At 45.1% G+C, this 18,683-nt stretch overlaps 1 protein-coding gene across 1 annotated transcript in view; it reads right to left on the reverse strand.

Moving 5' to 3' along the window:
- The window catches only part of PRPF4B (pre-mRNA processing factor 4B), a 194,203-nt gene that overhangs the window by 95,471 nt on the left and 80,049 nt on the right, over positions 1-18,683 (reverse strand). The window contains 1 exon segment of the mRNA XM_033934823.1: positions 6,139-6,294. Within this exon segment, the coding sequence (XP_033790714.1) occupies positions 6,139-6,294 (156 nt within the window).

Genomic DNA, 18,683 nt, shown 5'->3' on the forward strand with positions numbered 1-18,683 from the left:
TCGCTGTCTCTGAGCAGGATCTCTTCCCCGCAGAAGCTCGAATGTGATGAAAAGGACCATTGACGCCATGTGTCCCAAAAGCCGCATCATCTGTCTTGTTATGATGGCTTGGAGAGTAGACATGTTTGCAGAAGTGAAGTAGAGTGTCTAGCCTCTGTTGAGGGAGGTAAGCATGAGTCTACATTGTGCCTAGAAGAGCCCCAGTAAAGTCCAGATTCTGGGTTGGTTGGAGATGGTTCTTCTGGTAATTGACTGTAGACCCTAGAAGTACCAGGAGCGTATGGTTGAGCTGATGACTAAATGATAAGCCTGAGGTCAACGCCTTGATCAACCAGTCGTCCAGATAAGGGAATACATGAAGGCCATAACAGCAGAGTGTTGCAGCCACCACAACTAAACATTTTGTGAATATTCTGGGTGCTGGTGATAGGCCGAAAGGCAGCACCTTGTATATGAGGTGATGTGTTCCTATTCGAAAGCGAAGATATTTTCTGTGGGCTGGGAGGATAGGGATATGAATGTAGACTTCTTTGAGATCTAGACAACAAAGTCAATCCTTCTCCAAAAGTAAAGGATTCCCAGAGAGACCATCCGGAATTTTCCTTTCACTAAATATTTGTTGAGGGCATGGAGGGCAAGAATCAGATGTAAACATCTAGTCTTTTTCAGAATAAGAAAGTATTTGGAGTAGAACCCCTGGCTCTTCTGCAGAGGAGGTACTGGTTCGATGGCACTGAGTTGCAGAAGGGCCAAGAGTTCTTGATGAAGGAGGGAGGTCTGCTGAGAATTGAAAGATGACTCTTTTGGATTGTTTGGTCTGTTGCACTGGTGAAGTGTATCTATGTCTCACCACACATATAACCCAACTGTCCGATGTGATGAGAGACCAACGTTGGTGTAAGTGGGTGAGACAACCTCCAATAGGATGAGTTTGGGGCTGAGATGAGAGAATGTTGGTCAGGCTCTCTATAAGTAAATCAAAAAGATTGTTGTGACTTCTGCTGAGTCTGTTTTCTGGGACCTTTGTTGTCTACGGCATTTTTGTGCTGGAGCCCTAGAAGATGTGGGTGATTGGGCATACCGTCTCTTGTAGTAAGCAAACAAGTATCTAGGATTAAAGAAACACTTAGTGGGATGAGGTTTTACTGTTTTGGTGGCAGAAAGAGTGGACATGCTTTGCTCATGTCTGGTGAGTCTCTGAGTAGCTTCCTAGATCTTATCTCCAAACAACTTGTCTCCTAAGCAAGGGATACTGGCCATGCATTCCTTGGACATTTACATCTAAATCTAACACTCTTTAGCCACGTTTGTCGCCTCATAACAATGGACAGTGCTGATGCTCTTGATGTCACATCAAAGGCATCGAACATGGACCTCACCATAAACTTACTAGTTTCTAGAACAATATTTGTGGTTTGCTGAAAATTTGGTCCCCTGGAAAATACTGCAGTTAATAAATATTTTAAATAAATAAATAGTTGGAGAGTTGTTGAATTAATGACTTCATATAAAAAGTCATATAAAAGTAGTAACTCAGAACACTAGTGAGCATGGAGTTCTGAAACAGCCTGCGGCCAAACTTGTCTAAGATATGTCCCTCTCTGACTGACAGAGTAGTGCATATGTTCTGGAACTGGTGGACTTTTTCAGAGCAAACTCCACCAGAAGAGACTGATGCAGGAGCTGGGGCTTGTCGAAACCTGGACATGAATGGGCCCTATAAAGAGAATTTAGCTTCCTTAGAGCCACAGGAATTAGTAAGGGTGTCTCCCAATTCTAGAATATAAAGAAATTAGGTTCTTACCTTGTAAATATCTTTTCCAGTAGATAGGTGTGTCATTCTGGACAAGCAGGTTATCTCCTCCAGGCTGCAAGCTTCTGTAGAAGGAATCCACTCTGGATTTTTTCTATAACCCTCCTACTTCACAGAGCTCTACTGCCATCTACAGTTAGTCCCCAAGCAGGCAAGAACTCTCCCGGAATTAGGTGAAGTAAAGAAAAGGGAAACCATCCCCAACAAACAGAACTGTTCTGCTCAAATAACTAAGATAGAAACTAAGAACAATAAAACATCAACAAAATGCCAAGAAAAACATCAGAGGAGCTCAGGTAGTACCCCTACTGATGCTACAAATACCATATTCTTCATAACCCAAAGGGTTGACTGACATCCAAGCTACAGACTTGGACAAGAACAATCAGAATGAGACAGTAGGCAGGCGCAGGAATGACAGAGCGGGGTTCCAGAATGATACATCTATCTACTGGAAAAGATATTGGCAAGGTAAGAACATAATCTCTTTTTCCAGTGCAATAGGTGTGTCATTCTGGACAAGCAGGACTTACAAAAGCAGTCCCAGAAATCACAGGCAGGATGGCATGTAGAACTGAGGACCCGAATCCTCCCTTGCTGCCACTCTGTAAAACTTGGCAAATGTATGTACAATGGACCAAGTTGCCACCCTACAAATCTCCACTGGAGAGATTGCTCTAGCTTCTGCCCATGACAAAGCTACACTTCTGATCGAATGCGCCTTCACGAAAACAGGGGAGTGTTTCCCACAAACAATGTAAGCTAACAAAATATCCCTATAGGATCCACCTGGAAATCATGGCCTTGGAAGCTGGAGCAGCTCGCTTAGCTGGATTAGTCAAGTTTAAACTCGTTGGTGACTTCCAGATATCTAAGAAGTACTCGTTTCACATCTAGCTTTTTCAAAATCCAGTCCTGTTTCTTGGAACCTGTGGAATGGAATGCTGGCAATCGAACTTCCTGGTTGAGATGAAAATGCCAAAACCACTTTCAGCAGGAAAGAAACGATGTGTAAAGAGACTCCAATGTCAGAGATTTTAAGAAAAGACTCTTGACAAGAAAGAGCCTGGAGTTCCGAGACACTTCTCACTAAGATCATAGCTACCAGAAAAACTGTCTTGAGTGTAAAATCTATCAGCGATACCTCCTTCAGTGACTCAAATGCAGCTTGGCTGAGACCCCTCTGAACCACGTCAAGATCCCATGAAGGGAAAGGGGCATTGACTGGAGGTCTAATGCACAGTGAACCCTTTAAGATTCTGGCAATGTCCGGATGAGACGCCAAAGAAGATCTGTGGTCCCAAGCCCTGAAACAAGAGAGTCCCTACAACTTGAACACGAAGGAAGCCGCAATAAGTCCCTTGTCAAGGCTGGTTTGAAGGAAAACCAGCGCCACAGAAACCGGAGCTGAAAACAGCTTCACCTATTCCTGGGCACACCAATGCTGGAAAGTCTGCCATGCTTTTTAGCATATGCTGATACTGTAGTGGACTGAGTGGAAATGACCACTGCTGAGTACCCTTTGCATTCTAATGCTTCACGTTCAAAAACCACGATGTAAGAGCAAAGCGAACCGGATCATCTAGGCACACTGGACCTTTGGAAAGAAAATCCGGATACACCTTTAGCCGGAGACCAGGATCCATCCAAAGACACACCAGATCTGCATGGCCAGTCTGAAGCTACTAATAGGACCTTTCCCAAATGACTTGCAATCCTTTGAAATATTCAGTCTATCATTGGACATGGAGGAAAGACATATAAAAGTGGCTATGGCTGGACTAAAGCATAGAGAATGACACGGTGGTAGTTACCCATGGCTAGCCGTGGGTAACCTGCTGAAAAGGTGGGGGGAAAAAGTGCTCAATGCAGGCACGAGAACAAGGCCATCCACCGCCCCATGGAGCGGTCAATGGCCTTGTTCCCGCAGTTAAGGGAGGGAAGGCGCGCGGTCACTGATCGTATGCAGCCCCCTCCCTCCTTCCGGCCAAATCTATCTCCCTCCCTTCCTCCCCCTTACTTTCACGGCGCTTTCGTAAAAAACTTACTGAAGCCGGTGAAGCCTACCTGCCTGCAGTCGCGTGTGTGTGGGTGGAAGCTTCTCCTCTGATGCATAGTTCTAGCCTGTTCGTATTTTTTGGAGATCCAAGACAAAGAAATTAATAAAGGACAAATGCCAAATAAGATCTTGAAAGTTAGACATGCGAATCTGAAGTGTATTCTGGCAGATATTAGAAGCCAGTGTAATTTAGCGAGAAGCGGAGATACATGCTCAATCTTTCCTTTACCAAAAATCAGCCTAGCTGCAGTATTTTGAAGCTGTTTTTGGTTAGGCTGAGATAGATGGAATTACAATAATCAAGCTGTGAGCGTATAATCGATTGAACAAGGACAGAGAAATGCTGCTGTTGGAAGCATGTGAAGGCTGAAGAAGCAATTTTTTTTTACAAGGGAGTTAATATGCTCGCTAAATGAAAATGATGACCCCTAAGATTCTAGAAGAGAACTCAATTTGTAGGGATGCCCCTGATGGCAATAAGATAGAAGAGGGAAGGCCATCTAGCTTAGGGCCGAACCATAGCAATTTGATTTTGTTTTCATTTAATTCCATTTGCACAGAAAGAGCCCAGGCTTGAAGTTTCTGTATACACTGGATTATGTTTGATGATAAATTTGAGAGATTAAGGTCAACCTCGAGAAGAATGGAAAATATCATCAGCATAAGTGAACTTAAGGTGTAGCGGTATATAAGAAATAAAATTATTATTATTATTATTAGAAAGATTCAAGTGTAAATGTATCAAAAGATTTCAAAGTTGTCATGAAAATATTAGCTTTGAACTTATGGTATAGCGATATATAAGAAATAAAATTATTATTATTATTAGAAAGATTCAAGTGTAAATGTATCAAAAGATTTCAAAGTTGTCATGAAAATATTAAAAAGAATATGGGAGAGAGGTGATCCCTGAGGAACTCCACATGACGGTTTCCAGGGAAAGGTGTTGTATCATTCATATTAACAGTATAAGATCGAGCTTGCAAGAATTTGGAGAACCAATTTAAGACCGTGAGATCAACTCCAATTTCAGCAAGCAGATAAATCAGAATGTCATGGTGAACATTGAAAGCTATGGAAAGATCAAACTGTAATAAGATGTCAAATTTATTTTTCAGGTATAATTGCTGAACCTTTGAAATTAAGGAGACCAATAGGGTTTCTGTATGGAAATTAGGCCTAAAATCATGCTGACATGGCAAGAGAATGGAAAATCTCTCTATGTAAGAAGAAAGTTGAACAGAAATTATAGATTCCTTCATTTTAGTTAGCAAAGAAATATTAGCTATACGCTGGTAACTAAGTGGAATGGAGGGATTGAGGTAGTTTTTTTTTTTAACAGAGGAGTTAAGAGATATCTGGCCCATGTCTGCAGAAAATAACCCAGATTCCAATGCAGAGTTTAAGATCTCAGTTAACAATGAAATAGCTTGAGTAGGAATTCGTTCATATAAATATGATGGGATAAAGTCTAAAATACACTTACATGTTATTAGTTTTTGACATAAAAGTAAGATCTGTGCCTCGGTTACGGTTTCAAAAGTAATCCAAATTCAATCAGCGGGGGTCCCACAGATATTGGTGATCAATCATAAGAGACCAGAGAGGGAAATGAGTATCTTATAGTAGAAACTTTTTTCAATAAAAAAATTTAGCTAAGGCATTCACAACAGGGAGAGAAGAATGAACTGATTTCTCGTTCACTGATGTTAAGGAACAGCAGATGTTAAAAAGATTGCTACTTTGATTGTTTGATCTAACAATTTTATTTCCACAGAAGTTTTTCCTGGTATTTTTCAGTATGGAGTTATAATATCTAACTGGGCAGACTAGGTTAAGTTTTTTTCTTCCAATATGTACTATGTTATTCTATTTCTTACACTCTGTCTTCTCACTGGAATTTGTAGTTTATGCAATGGGAGCAAAGCAAGAACTCTTGACTACTTTTCATACTTCTTTCTACTTCCCTCAGAATTAAATCTTTGTAACATAAGTAGAGCAAAAGCACCCATCACATCTCTTCCTCCCTCCCTCTCCTCACTGATACAGAATGATAGTCTCTCTGGGAGAAAGGGGAAAAAAGAAGAGATGGGGGCAGGGGAAGACTCTAGCTCATGAAATGATCATGGTGGACAGAAAGGCTGGTGCATGCAAATGCAACGCTTCAGGCAAAAAGGTTTCCTTGTCATCTTTTAATGGAAAATATTATTGTGCTTTCTCAGTTCTGAGTGATTAAAGTACATGCAAGTAAGAGTTCCTTTCTTACTTTTCATCTGATGAAGAATCCTGCTCCATTTTCATTCCTTCAGAGAGACTTCCTTTAAACTTGTCTTCCTTATCTTTGCTTCTACTCCTCCGTCTGCGTCCTCCACGCGACCGGGATCTCCTCCTAAGCCGAGATCTACTTCTCCTACCTCTGTCCCTGTCAGCATTGATAGAGAAATATTATATAATTTAACATAAAAGCAAATTTACAAATAAAATCTTGCAAAATATAAATTTAAAAAGAAAAAATATGCTATATATCACCAAAAAGAAACACTATAAATGTTTGATTAATTACATTCTGAGATGTCACAACTGCTGACAGAATATACTAAAATATTAAGGGGTTCTTTTACTAAAGTTTAGTGCGCACTAGTGCTGCCCAATTCAGGGAAAAAAATTTTGATTCAGCCTATTGAATTGATTTTTAGATTCAATTTTCCTGCCCAATTGGGAGTTCCTGCCCATCCTGGTGGGTTTATTTTATAGCCTCTTCACCCTCTTTGCCTTCTCCTAACCACACTGGTGCTGTGGTGTAAACAAAATAAACAAACAAAAAAGATTTTTCCTCTCTCTGTTAAATCCTAGCTCACGTTTGCGGTCTAACACCAGCTCTGGCAGGATACACGTTTCAAATCTGACATATTGTAATCACAAAACAGAAAATAAAATTATTTTTTCTACCTTTTGTTGTCTGGTCATTATTCAAATCTTGTTGGTCCCAGGCTCTGGTTGTCTTCTGATAACTTGTTTGCCAGGGTCTCCTTCTTTCTCCTTTCTCCATGCTAACCATCCATCTTCTATTTCTGTCCTCCCCTTCCATTTCCCTTCCCTCCCCCGGAGGTCTGGCATCTTTCTTTATTTTCGTCTCCATCCACAGATCCACCTTTTCTCAACTACCCTTACATCCAGCATCTCTCCCTCCTTCTCCACCACCACAGGGTCCACCATCTATCCCTTTCTTTTCCCAACTACCCTCCTATCCAGTATCTCTATCCCCCCCTCCACACCATCCCTTGTGTCCAACTTCTCTCCCTAAATCCCATTGTCTATCCCTCTCCTGTTTTTAGACCCATTATTTCTTCCCCCCAAAGTCCAGCATATGCACATCTCTTTGAACCCACCCCTTTCCTCTCTCCCTCCGTGTACTTCTATACCAGGGCCCCCCTCCCCTGAAGGTCTGTCCCCCCTGAAGGTCTGCACCCCACCTCTGAAGGCCTGCCTGCCTATACCCCCTGAAGGCCTGTGCCACCATCCCTGAAGGCCTGTCTCCCCTTTGAAGGCCTGTTCCCCCTTAAAGGCCTGCCTGTCCCCACCCCCATCCCAAAGGACAGCTCACCCACCCCCAGAACCCTGATGCCAAAGCACTACAGTAAGGAAAGGCTACAGAATGTTATACCCACTATAATTTGAATACTGTACTATGAATGCAAAGAGCACAAGCTGTATTCTGAAACTGTAGCAGAAAAGCAGTCCTTAAAGCAGTTGCAGACAGTCCCAGGCTACAGGAAAAAAAACATTATTATTATTATTTTGCCTGTGTGTTTGTTTCTGTTAAAATAAAGTAGAATAAAATGATCCTGCTCTGATCCTACCATTCCTCTGTTGCCATATACCATATACATTTTTTTCCTGTAGTTTCTGGTCTTAATTATAATCTATTTCCCTCCCTTTAACAAACACAGCAAAAATAAAACATCTCCTAAGAAGCAAACCTGATGGAAGAAAAAAAGCAGTGAGCTGAAAGGCAGGGAAGCAGCCTCATCTAGGCAAGTCACTTCATTGCCCCAGATACCATAGTTAGATCGTGAGCCTGCCAGGAAAGAGGGAAACTACTTTAGAGAGTTTACTATAGCTGCGGAGGAAAGGTGGAATATCAAATAAAAATAGGCACAATCAAGCTTCAAAAGCGGGGGACGAGCCCATGTTGACATCTTCGGCAGCATCATAGAACTCCATGTTGCTTTCGGACGCCATTGGAGAGGATCAGGGGAGAACCAGCGTTTTCACTTCCCCTCCCTCTTCCAGGCCGCTGCAGGCAAAAGAAGAGAGATCCGGTCGCTTCGGTCCAGCGAGCAGCCCTCTCGGCAAAGGCTGGAGTGGCTGTCAAAGAGCAGCCGGGACCCCGCCCTCAGCCTCTGAAGCAGCGAGAGTCTTCATGGACTGCGGCTCTCGGTTCCTACCAGTCCCCTGGCCTCCCGCGCACCATTTATGAGCAGCATGCAGAGAAGATCGCAGTGCTAGCGTTCTTTGCAAACTGCTTCGGAGGCCAGGGGGTAAGCACCAGCAGGAAGCCGGATGCCAGGAGGGAAGTCGGACACCAGCACTTCACAACTGACCCTCCCCCCAGGAGCGGCAGCGGCCGGCAAGCAAGAGGCAGCGCTGCCGATCCTGCTTTAGGGGGCAAGGGTCAGTCACTGAATCGGGAGGCCAATTTTTTTTGTTTTTAAATCAATTTGAATCGATTTACCCGAAGTGAATCGGTGAACCGATTCGAATAGTGAATCGGGCAACACTAGTGCGCACTATCAAACAAAGCTTTAATATAAGGGCTCCCAAGACAAGCTATATAAAAAGTACAAAGAAATTCTTTAGAAAGCTTGAGAATGCTTTACTTAACAAAGGAGGAAAGATTAAGTACTTACCTCGATAATCTACTGATAACACGACATATGAGTCCTGACAAGTGGGTGAAATACCTCAATTTGCGAGCTGTTGCAAAAGGAATCAATACTTTTTCTTCAGCTCCACCTCCTTCCTCAGTGGGCTGCACTGCCTCTCTCAAGTTTGTACCAAGCATTAGGTAATTAACCTCTACAATAGAAAACATAAGAAGGAGGGATACAAGGAACTTCCCTGCCAAGACACTTCTATTCTGTTCTATAGCAAGTATAATGAACAATGTTAATCAAAACATATCTTATAAAACAGCGGTCTCAAACTTGCGGCCCCCAGGTGCTATTTTGTGGCCCGTGGTCTTCTCCACGATCTCGCACTCTGGGCAGGAAGAGAGGCTCCGGTGCCAGCTGACATGCAACTTCCTGCTGCCGTCGCGTATGCCGGGACTCCTGCCTTCGCGTATGGATACAGCGTTGGAGCCTCTCTTCCTGCCAAGTGTGCAAGATTGCATTCAGACCGCGGCTGCAAAATACAGGTATTGCTAGACAGGGAAGGAAGGGGTACTGCTGGACAAGGGGAGCAGGGAAGGGAGAAGGGGTACTTCTGGATGGGGGGAGCAGGGAAAAGAGAAGGAGTACTGCTGGACAAGAGGAGCAGGGAAGGGAGAAGGGGTACTGCTGGACAGGGGGTAGGTAAAAGGAAGGGAGAAGAGGTGCTGCTGGACCTGGCAGAAAGGGAGGGAAAGGAAAGGTGCTACACACTGGAAGGGAGGGTAAGATGGTGCATGGGAAGAGAGCATGTTGGGTTGGGGGGTGGGAAGGAGGGATTCCACTGAGGGAAGGGGCAAGGACAGAGAAAGAAAAGCGTGCAGGAGACAGAAATTGTTGGACTCATGGTGAGGGCAAGATGAATGGGGAGGGTAGAAAGGAGGGAAGGAGAAATGTTACACTGGGGAAGGGGGAGAGGGCAGAGAGTGAAAAGTTGGACTCATGGAGGGAGAGAGATGTTGTTTGGAGAAGGAGAAGCATGCAGGAGGAAGAGAGAAAAAAAATGTTGGACTGTTGGAAAGGAGGGAGAAATGTTGGACTGGGAGGGGGGCCAGAAAGGAGAAGGGGAAGGGAGATGGACTGCAGGGGGCAGAAAGGGAAAGATAAATGTTACACTGAGGGAGGGGGGGAAGGAGAGATAAGTCAGACCATGGAAATAGGGAGGGAAGGAGAGAGGGATAAGAAGGGAAATGTAGATTTTGAGAAGAAAGCAGAAAATTGGAAAAATTGAATGTTAAGTTAATGCCAAAGGACTCAGGCACTGCACACTGCAAATAAAATCAATATAAAAAGCTTATCCTTCCGGCTTCCTGATGTAGCGTAGTGAAATACAGACTGTTTTGGAGCCGTTAAGTGACCTTTTCAGATATGTGGTCTACGGTAGAAGCGAGAATCCTTGCTCCATGCAATGTGTTATGATTAAAATTCAAGCACCTTTCCAGCGACATTGTACCGCTACTGTGGCGCCTTGCTGAAGAGCTTATGAGCACATTTAAATATTTAAAAGCCTTTAAATGTTATATGATGATATTATTTGAGAAACTTGCCCAGTATTGATGAGAGGGGGGTCTTTTGTGTTTTGTTCTATAAAGATGGATGCAAGGCAGAAAGTGAAGACGGAGAGTAAAACAGTCAGTGGACAAGAAGGCCCTGGAAACATAGTTAAAAGCACAGAAAAATAAAGTCACCACACAACAAAGGTAGGGAAAATGATTTTATTTTCAATATAGTGATTGAAATGTGTCTGTTCTGAGAAAGAAAGATGTTAAACTTTAACTGTGAGGGCCGCAGAAAAATATAATTAATGTCTTATTAAAGAAATGATAATTTTGAATGAGGTAAAACTCTTTAAAGTTTATGTGTTAATGATTTTTATTAGAGCCAACATAAATGCAGATACCAAAGCTCAGACAGGTAAGCAGTGCTCCAATATATCATTTTAGGAATACCAACCCCCCCAACCCTAACTCTTTATAGTTTATAAACCTTTCCTTTAACTGTTAAAGGAAAGATTTATAAACTATAAAGAGGTTTACCTCATGCAAAATTGTCATTTCTTTAATAAAACAATAATTATTTTGTCTGCGGCCCTCCAAGTACCTACAAATCTAAAATGTGGCCCTGCAAAGGGTTTGAGTTTGAGACCACTGATATAAAACAAGGTGAAACAACTAAGCCACCTATCTGAGTGCAACCAGCACTAACATTTATGGAGTTTGAATACTCTTAATTACATTTCCAACAATAATATGGTATTGTAGTCATAATACCTGACTGCATGAGAAGATCTCCAGTTCTGGACAGACATACTTGTCTGAGCCATTAAGAAGGCAAATAATTATACTGACAGGGCAGGACGTTAGGACTTGTATGCTGTGTTAACAGAAAGAAGATTATCGAGGTAAGTACCTAATCTTCCCTTCTGTTACACAAAGCAAACGAGTTCTGACAAGTAGGATGTATCAAAGCAGTCCCTGGAATCTAGGGTGGAACAGAAGAGCCTGCCCTTAACACTGAGGACCCAAAGGAGGTGTCTTTTTGCGCTGCTACATCCACTCTATAAAACTTAGTAAAGGTATGAATTATGGACCCTGTAACCACTCTCTCCGCACATGAAGCAGCTACACTTCCTGCGGAATGAGCTCTCAAAGATAATGGTGGCAGTTTACCACAGCCAATGTATGCTGACAATATCACTATGTGCATCCATCTGGAAGTAGATGCCTTAGACACTGATGGTCAGAGAGACAAAATTCATTTGTCACTTCGAGACAGCAGATGAGAACTCTCCTCACATCCAGTACCTTCAATACTTTGTCCTGTTTCTTTGAACCTGTGGTTTGAAATGCAGGAAAGCGGACCTCTTGATTGAGGTGAAAAGCCTTCAACAAGGAAGAAAGGAACCATGCACAGGGAAGCCTCAGTTTCTGTCACCTTAAGGAATAGCTCTTGGCATGAAAGCGCCTGCAATTCCAAGACTTGCCCTGTCAAGATAATAGCCACTAGAAAGACTGTTTGATTGTCAGATCTAGTAGAGATGCATCTTGCAAAGGTTTATACAAAGCCCTACTGAAACCCCGCATCACAATGTTAAGGTTCCATGACAGAAAAGGCTGTCTTATCAGAGGAAACGGTCTGAGCACTCCCTTCAAGAATCTGGCTACATCAGGTTGAGAAGCCAGAAAACCCTTTTCCAATTTGGCTCTGAAAACACGACAGGCCAGCTATCTGAACCTTGAGATCCAACTGCTAGAAGAGACCAGCCTGCAGAAACATTAGGACTACCAAAATCGGAGCCCTGAAGGTTCCACATTGTCCTTAGCACACCAAAGTTGAAATGTCTTCCAGGTCTTAGCATATGCTGAACTGTTGCCAGCTTCTTAGCTCTATGGAAAGCAGCAATAACCACCATTGAATACCCTTTTCAGGCTAAAGCTGTGCGCTCAAGAGCCATGCTGTAAGACCAAAGTGTTCCAGATTTTCCAAAGGTATCAGACTCTATGACAGTAAATCTAGATACACTGGTAATCTGAGACCTTTGTTTCTCTGCAGACGCACTAGACCATATACCAAGACCACTGCGACCAATTTGGAACTACCAGAATTACCAAACCTAAGGTAGAGAGCTATTCTGTGGAGAATTCAGCCTATCATAAGCCAGGGGAGGGGGAGAAACACGTACAGCAGCTCTTTCTCCGGCCACAATTGCACTAAAGCATCCAGTACGGTGCTTCTGGATTCAGATCTTTGGGTGAAGAAACAGTTTGCTTTCTTGTTTATGCCAAAGTAATCAGCCAGCACCGTACAATGCATCAAAAGGATGTCTGGGATAACAATCACTCCCCTGGGTACAAAATCTGCTGACTGAGATAGTCAGCTTGTACATTCTCCACCCCTGCTGGATTTCCGCCCAATGGAACAACAACTAGGCCTCCAGTTTTAGTGAAGCACTGTTGGTGCCTGCCAGTTTTACACCACCACTGTGGTATTGTCTGAAAACACCCTGATGGTGTTGCCTTCCAGGGATCTCCCCAGAGTCTGTAATGTCAACTGTATGGCTCTCAGTTCCAGTCTGTTTATCGACCATTTCCTTTGAAAGGAAGTCTATTGGCCTTGAGTCAGATGGCCATTGCAAAGAGGCTCCCAGCCATAGACTCGCATCTGTGGTATCACCCACGATGCTATTCAGAGGGGCGTGCCCCTCCACAGAGACTCTGGCCGAAGCCACCAATGCAAGCTGTTCTATGCTTTCTCCTTCCAGGCCAGCTGCATCTGAAGGAGATCTGTCTGCGGGGACCAGCATGACAACAGGGTGTCCTATAGTGGACGCATGGCTGCTGCCATGAACCCCCAACACTTATAGACAGTGCTATGCCATAGGTGCTAACATTGTCAAGAGGTCTGTTATTTGTCTCCAAATCTTCTGTTTGTGTGGTTCTGGAAGATAAACACGGCCTGCCGCCATATTAAACCAAATTCTGAAATACTCTTATGGATTGGGACGGTACTACATGACTCTTCTAGACGTTGACTATCCAACCCAGGCTCTGCAGCTGTTGGACTATTTTTGCTACTGCCTTTTCTCCCTCCAACCTCAATGGGGCTCTGATTAACCAATCGTCCAAATATGGATGCACCTGTATTCCCGCCTTGTGGAGGTGCACCACAACCACCACCATCATCTCAGTGAATGTGAACTATGCTGTTGCCAGACCACAGGGAAGCATGGAGAACTGGAAATATCTCCCCAAAACATGGAACCTCAGATACTTTCTATACTCCAGGAATATGCAGATAAGTCTCCATTAAATCCAGGGAGACTAAAAATTCCTCCGGAGCCATTGGCGCAATAACCGACTGAACAGTTTCCATGCGGAACCATGGCATTTTTAGTGCTGCATTGATGGACTTCAGATCCAGGATTGGTCTGCAATTGTCTGAGCCTTTCTTTGGTACTATGAAATATCTGCCTAAGCTCGATTCTTCCGGAGGCACTGGCTCGAATATCTAAGAGCCTTGTCACCATCGCCCGGAATGTGACCTCCCGGCCATAGAGTTTACAAATAGATCTAGGACAGGTGACAGAATTTGAGCTTGTGACCTTCTCGAATGATATCCAGTACCCAGCAGTCCAAGCAAATCAACTCCCAAGCCTCCACATAAGTTGACAATCTCCCGCCTATCTGCGGAGGCAAGGCAACTGACCTGGCATCATTTAGATGTCTTGGAGGCTGCTGTGGTGTGAGAACCAGAGGATTGAGGTCACCTAGTGTTTCTGTAGCTTTCCTTAACCAGCAGCAGCGGCAGTAAACTTTAAATCAGGGGTGTCTGCGGCCCAGCTTGTGCTTCCTCCGGCGGGTGTTTAGTTTCTGGCCGGCTCCCCTGCAGCAGTTTTTCCGCTTAACAACACAGCCGTCAGCTCCTCACGCGATCCACGGTTGCATCGGAAGTGTTCTCTCTGACATCACGATGAAGGCTTCTGACGCTGCCACAGATCGTGCGAGATGTCGATGCCCGCAGCTTTGAATGGAAAACCGGCCGCAGCAAGGAACCGGCCAGAAACGCTGTTGCTGCACAGGGCAGGGAAGAGAAATGTTGCTGCTGTACAGGGAGGGGGGGGGGGGGAGAAATGCTGCTGCTGCTGCACAGGCAAGGGGGGAAAGAAATGCTGCTGCTGCTGATATACAGGGAAGGGGGAGAGAGAAATGCTGCTGCTGTAGCATTCAATTGGGGAGACAGAGGGAAGGAGGGAGAAGGAAGACAAGAGAGAGGAACCAGAGATGCCAAGTACATGGGAAGGAGGGAAAAGAAAGGAAATACCAGATAATGGAGGGTGAGGGGGAGATGCCAGATCTTTGGGGGGAGGGAAAGAGATGGATGCCAAACCAATGAGGGTGAAGGGAGAGAAGGAAGGGGGAGGCATAAAGTTTCTGGAAGGGGAATAGAAGGAGAAAAGATGCCCTATAGAAGGGGCAGTGAGAGGGTAGACGGTGGATGAAAGGAAGATGAGGAAAGCAGAAATCAGAGAAGACAAGGTAGAAAAAAATTCTATTTATTTATTTTTTTGCTTTAGGGGAGATGCATTGCTGTTTTTGTGGTGTTGCATTGTATGCAGAGTCCAACATCTTGGTGGTTCAAATTTAACCTTTGTCTACGTATTTCTATTTTATCTCCCCTTTTACAAAACTGTAGAGCGTGTTTAGCGCCGGCCATGGTGGTAATAGCTCTGATGTTCAGAATTCTATGAGATTCAGAGCTGTTACCACCATGGCTAAAAACCACACTACAATTTTGTTAAAAAAAAAAAAAAAAAAAAGGGGGGGGGGGTAGTTTGTGATTACATATTCCATACTAGGCAAAAGTGTTTTCTGTGTGATAGAAAGACATGGTTTTCTGTTAGGATTGACTGTGCAGGATTGATCTGTACTAGTCTGGCTTGTTTAGTTTTACAATGGGTGTGTTGATGTTCTACTGCTCACTGCAGTATGTAAGATGTTTCGTTTTCCTAGGTACTCATGTGTGACGTGTGGATTGTTACTAAAAATCATGTCAAAAAATGATGGACCCCGGGTGTCACATATGCTAGGTATGCCACTGCCTGTTGCTGTAGTCTAGTTGTATTACAAACTGAATGTCATGCTAGTTGTTGTTCTGTGGTAATCAGTTGTCATCAATAAAATTGTTTGAAATTAAAATCCATGAAGGCCGCTGCCAGAAGGGAGTGGGAGAGGGTTTTAGAGGATGAAGACCCTAAACTCTAGCCCCAGAAACCCTCAAATTTCACTTTTCTAGGCCCCCCCACTCCCACCCAATTTTCCCTACAGGCTATTCACTGTGCCATGTACTTCAGCTCAAAAGTGCAACTGGAAGACATGGAGAAGAACTCTGCCTCACAGGTTTGCTCTACAAGCTTGATCTTTGGGCTGCCAGCAAGACCAATGTCAGACTGAACCTCAATCCCCGGAAACTCTCGCTATGGTGAAGGGAGGACCACACAGCTGGCCCGCTATTAAACCCAGCCAAGCGGAGACTTCCGGCGGAAGTATGGGGCTGTGAGCAGTGCGATCTCGCAGCTCTGGTACGTCCGCTATAGATCTGCATTATATCTGCATCTTATCTGGCGATTTCTCCCCTACCGATCGTGCCTTCGTGCCATGGAAAGCAGTCAGGTCCTGCTGACGCGCTTTGTGTGGCTCGCCGAGTGATGGCCGCTAGGCTCGAAAGCAATGTTACTTACCGTAACAGTTGTTATCCAGGGACAGCAGGCAGCTATTCTCACTAGTGGGTGATGTCATCCGACAGAGCCCCGATACGGACGTCTCACAAGCATGTCTTGCTTAAAGAAACTCAGAAGTTTCGAGATGCCCGCACCGCGCATGCGCCAGTGCCTTCCCGCCCGATGGTCCGGGCGTGTCTCCTCAGTTCAGGTAGCTAGCAGAGAAGCCAACCCAGGTGAGGTGGGTGGGACGTGAGAATAGCTGCCTGCTGTCCCTGGATAACAACTGTTACGGTAAGTAACATTGCTTTATCCCAGGACAAGCAGGCAGATATTCTCACTAGTGGGTTACCTCCAAGCTAACCTCAATGGGATGGTGGGAGAGTTGGCAACTTAGGAGAATAAATTTTGTAACACTGTTTGGCCAAACTGTCCATCCCGTCTGGAGAAAGTATCCAGACAATAATGAGAGGTGAATGTATGAACCGAGGACCAAGTGGCAGCCTTACAAATCTCCTCAATCGGTGTCGATCTGAGGAAGGCTACCGAGGCTGCCATTGCTCTGACCTTATGGGCTGTGACCTTACAGGGAAGGGGTAATCCAGCCTGGGCATAGCAGAAAGAGATACAAGCCGCCATCCAGTTTGAGATGGTGCGCTTCGATACAGGTCGTCCCAACTTGTTTGGATCAAAGGAGACGAAAAGTTGAGGAGCAGTTCTGTGTGGCTTGGTGCGATCCAAGTAGAAAGCCAAAGCACGCTTACAGTCCAGAGTATGAAGAGCTGATTCTCCAGGATGAGAATGAGGCTTTGGAAAAAACACTGGAAGTACAATGGATTGGTTGAGATGAAATTCAGAGACCATCTTAGGCAGGAATTTAGGATGAGTGCGGAGGACCACCTTGTCATGATGGAATACTGTGAAAGGTGGATCCGATCGCCACTAAGGCCTGAAGCTCACTGACCCTGCGAGCAGACGTGAGGGCTACTAGAAAAACCACTTTCTAAGTGAGAAACTTTAGCGGAGCCTTGCTGAGAGGCTCGAAAGGAGATTTCATAAGCTGAGAAAGGACAACATTGAGATCCCAAACCACTGGAGGAGGTTTGAGAGGGGGATTGACATGAAAAAGTCCTTTCATAAAACTGGAAACCAAAGGATGAGCAGAGAGAGGTTTCCCTTGTAGAGGCTGATGGAAAGCCGCAATAGCACTCAGGTGGACACGTATAGATGTAGACTTGAGACCAGACTGAGAGGACAGGGGGGCTCGCTGAGGCTCCTTAGAATTGGAAACACACCATGAAGAAAATCTAGTCCATTTTTGGGAGTAGCATTGACGAGTAGCAGGCTTCCTGGAAGCCTCCAAGACATCCCTCACCGCCTGGGAAAACTGGTGAGGAGTTACGTTGAGAGGAACCAAGCTGTCAGGTGGAGAGACTGCAGGTTGGGGTGAAGTAGAGATCCCTGATGCTGAGTAAGCAGTGAAGGAAACACTGGAAGAAGGAACGGCTCCCTGCTGCTGAGTTGAAGTAGAAGGGAGAACCAAGGTTGTCTGGGCCACCGAGGAGCTATCAGAATCATGGTGGCATGGTCGGACTTCAGCTTGACCAGAGTCTTTTGAATGAGAGGAAAGGGAGGAAACGCATACAGAAAGCGATTCCCCCAATCCAGAAGAAAGGCATCTGCCTTGAGACGATGAGGAGTGTAGATCCTGGAGCAGAATTGAGGCAGCTTGAAGTTGTGGGGAGCCGCAAAGAGGTCGATCTGAGGCGTCCCCCAATGTGCAAATATCTGATGAAGGGGCTTGGAATGGAGTGTCCATTCGTGAGGCTGGAGAAGACGACTTAGGTTGTCTGCCAAGACATTGTCCTTCCCCTGAATGTAGACAGCTTTGAGGAAGGCATTGTGGCGAACCGCCCAATCCCAGACTCTGAGAGCTTCCTGGCAGAGGGAAGCCGAGCCCGTGCCCCCCTGCTTGTTGACATAATACATGGCGACCTGATTGTCTGTGCGAATGAGGACCACCATGTCGTGAAGAAGATGTTGAAAAGCTTGAAGAGCATTGAAGATGGCTCTGAGCTCCAGAAGATTGATTTGATGGAGTCGGTCCGCACTGGTCCAGAATCCCTGAGTGCGAAGACCATCCAGATGAGCTCCCCAGGCATAGGTCGATGAATCGGTTGTGAGAACCTTCTGGTGGGGAGGAGTGTGAAACAGCAAACCTCTGGATAGATTCGAAGAGGTCATCCACCAGAGTAGAGACTGCCGAAGAGCAGGAGTGACTATGATGTGCCGAGTCAACGGATCTGACACCTGAGTCCATTGAGAAGCCAGGGTCCACTGAGGAATTCTGAGATGGAGTCTGGCAAAAGGCGTCACATGAACTGTAGAGGCCATGTGGCCCAGGAGGACCATCATGTGTCTCGCTGAGATGGACTAGCGAGAAGACACAGACTGGCAGAGATGAAGAAGAGCATCCATGCGTTGAGGAGGAAGGAATGCCCTGAGTCGAATGGTGTCCAGGACCGCCCCGATGAAAGGGAGAGACTGGGTAGGCTGTAGATGAGATTTGGGGAAGTTGATCTCGAAGCCCAAACTCTGCAGGAAGTAAATAGTGGCCAGGGTCACCGAGATGACCTCGGGAGCCGAAGGGGCCTTGATGAGCCA

Source organism: Geotrypetes seraphini, chromosome 2, assembly GCF_902459505.1.
Source record: "Geotrypetes seraphini chromosome 2, aGeoSer1.1, whole genome shotgun sequence".
In the NCBI taxonomy this organism is placed as follows: Eukaryota; Metazoa; Chordata; class Amphibia; order Gymnophiona; family Dermophiidae; genus Geotrypetes; species Geotrypetes seraphini.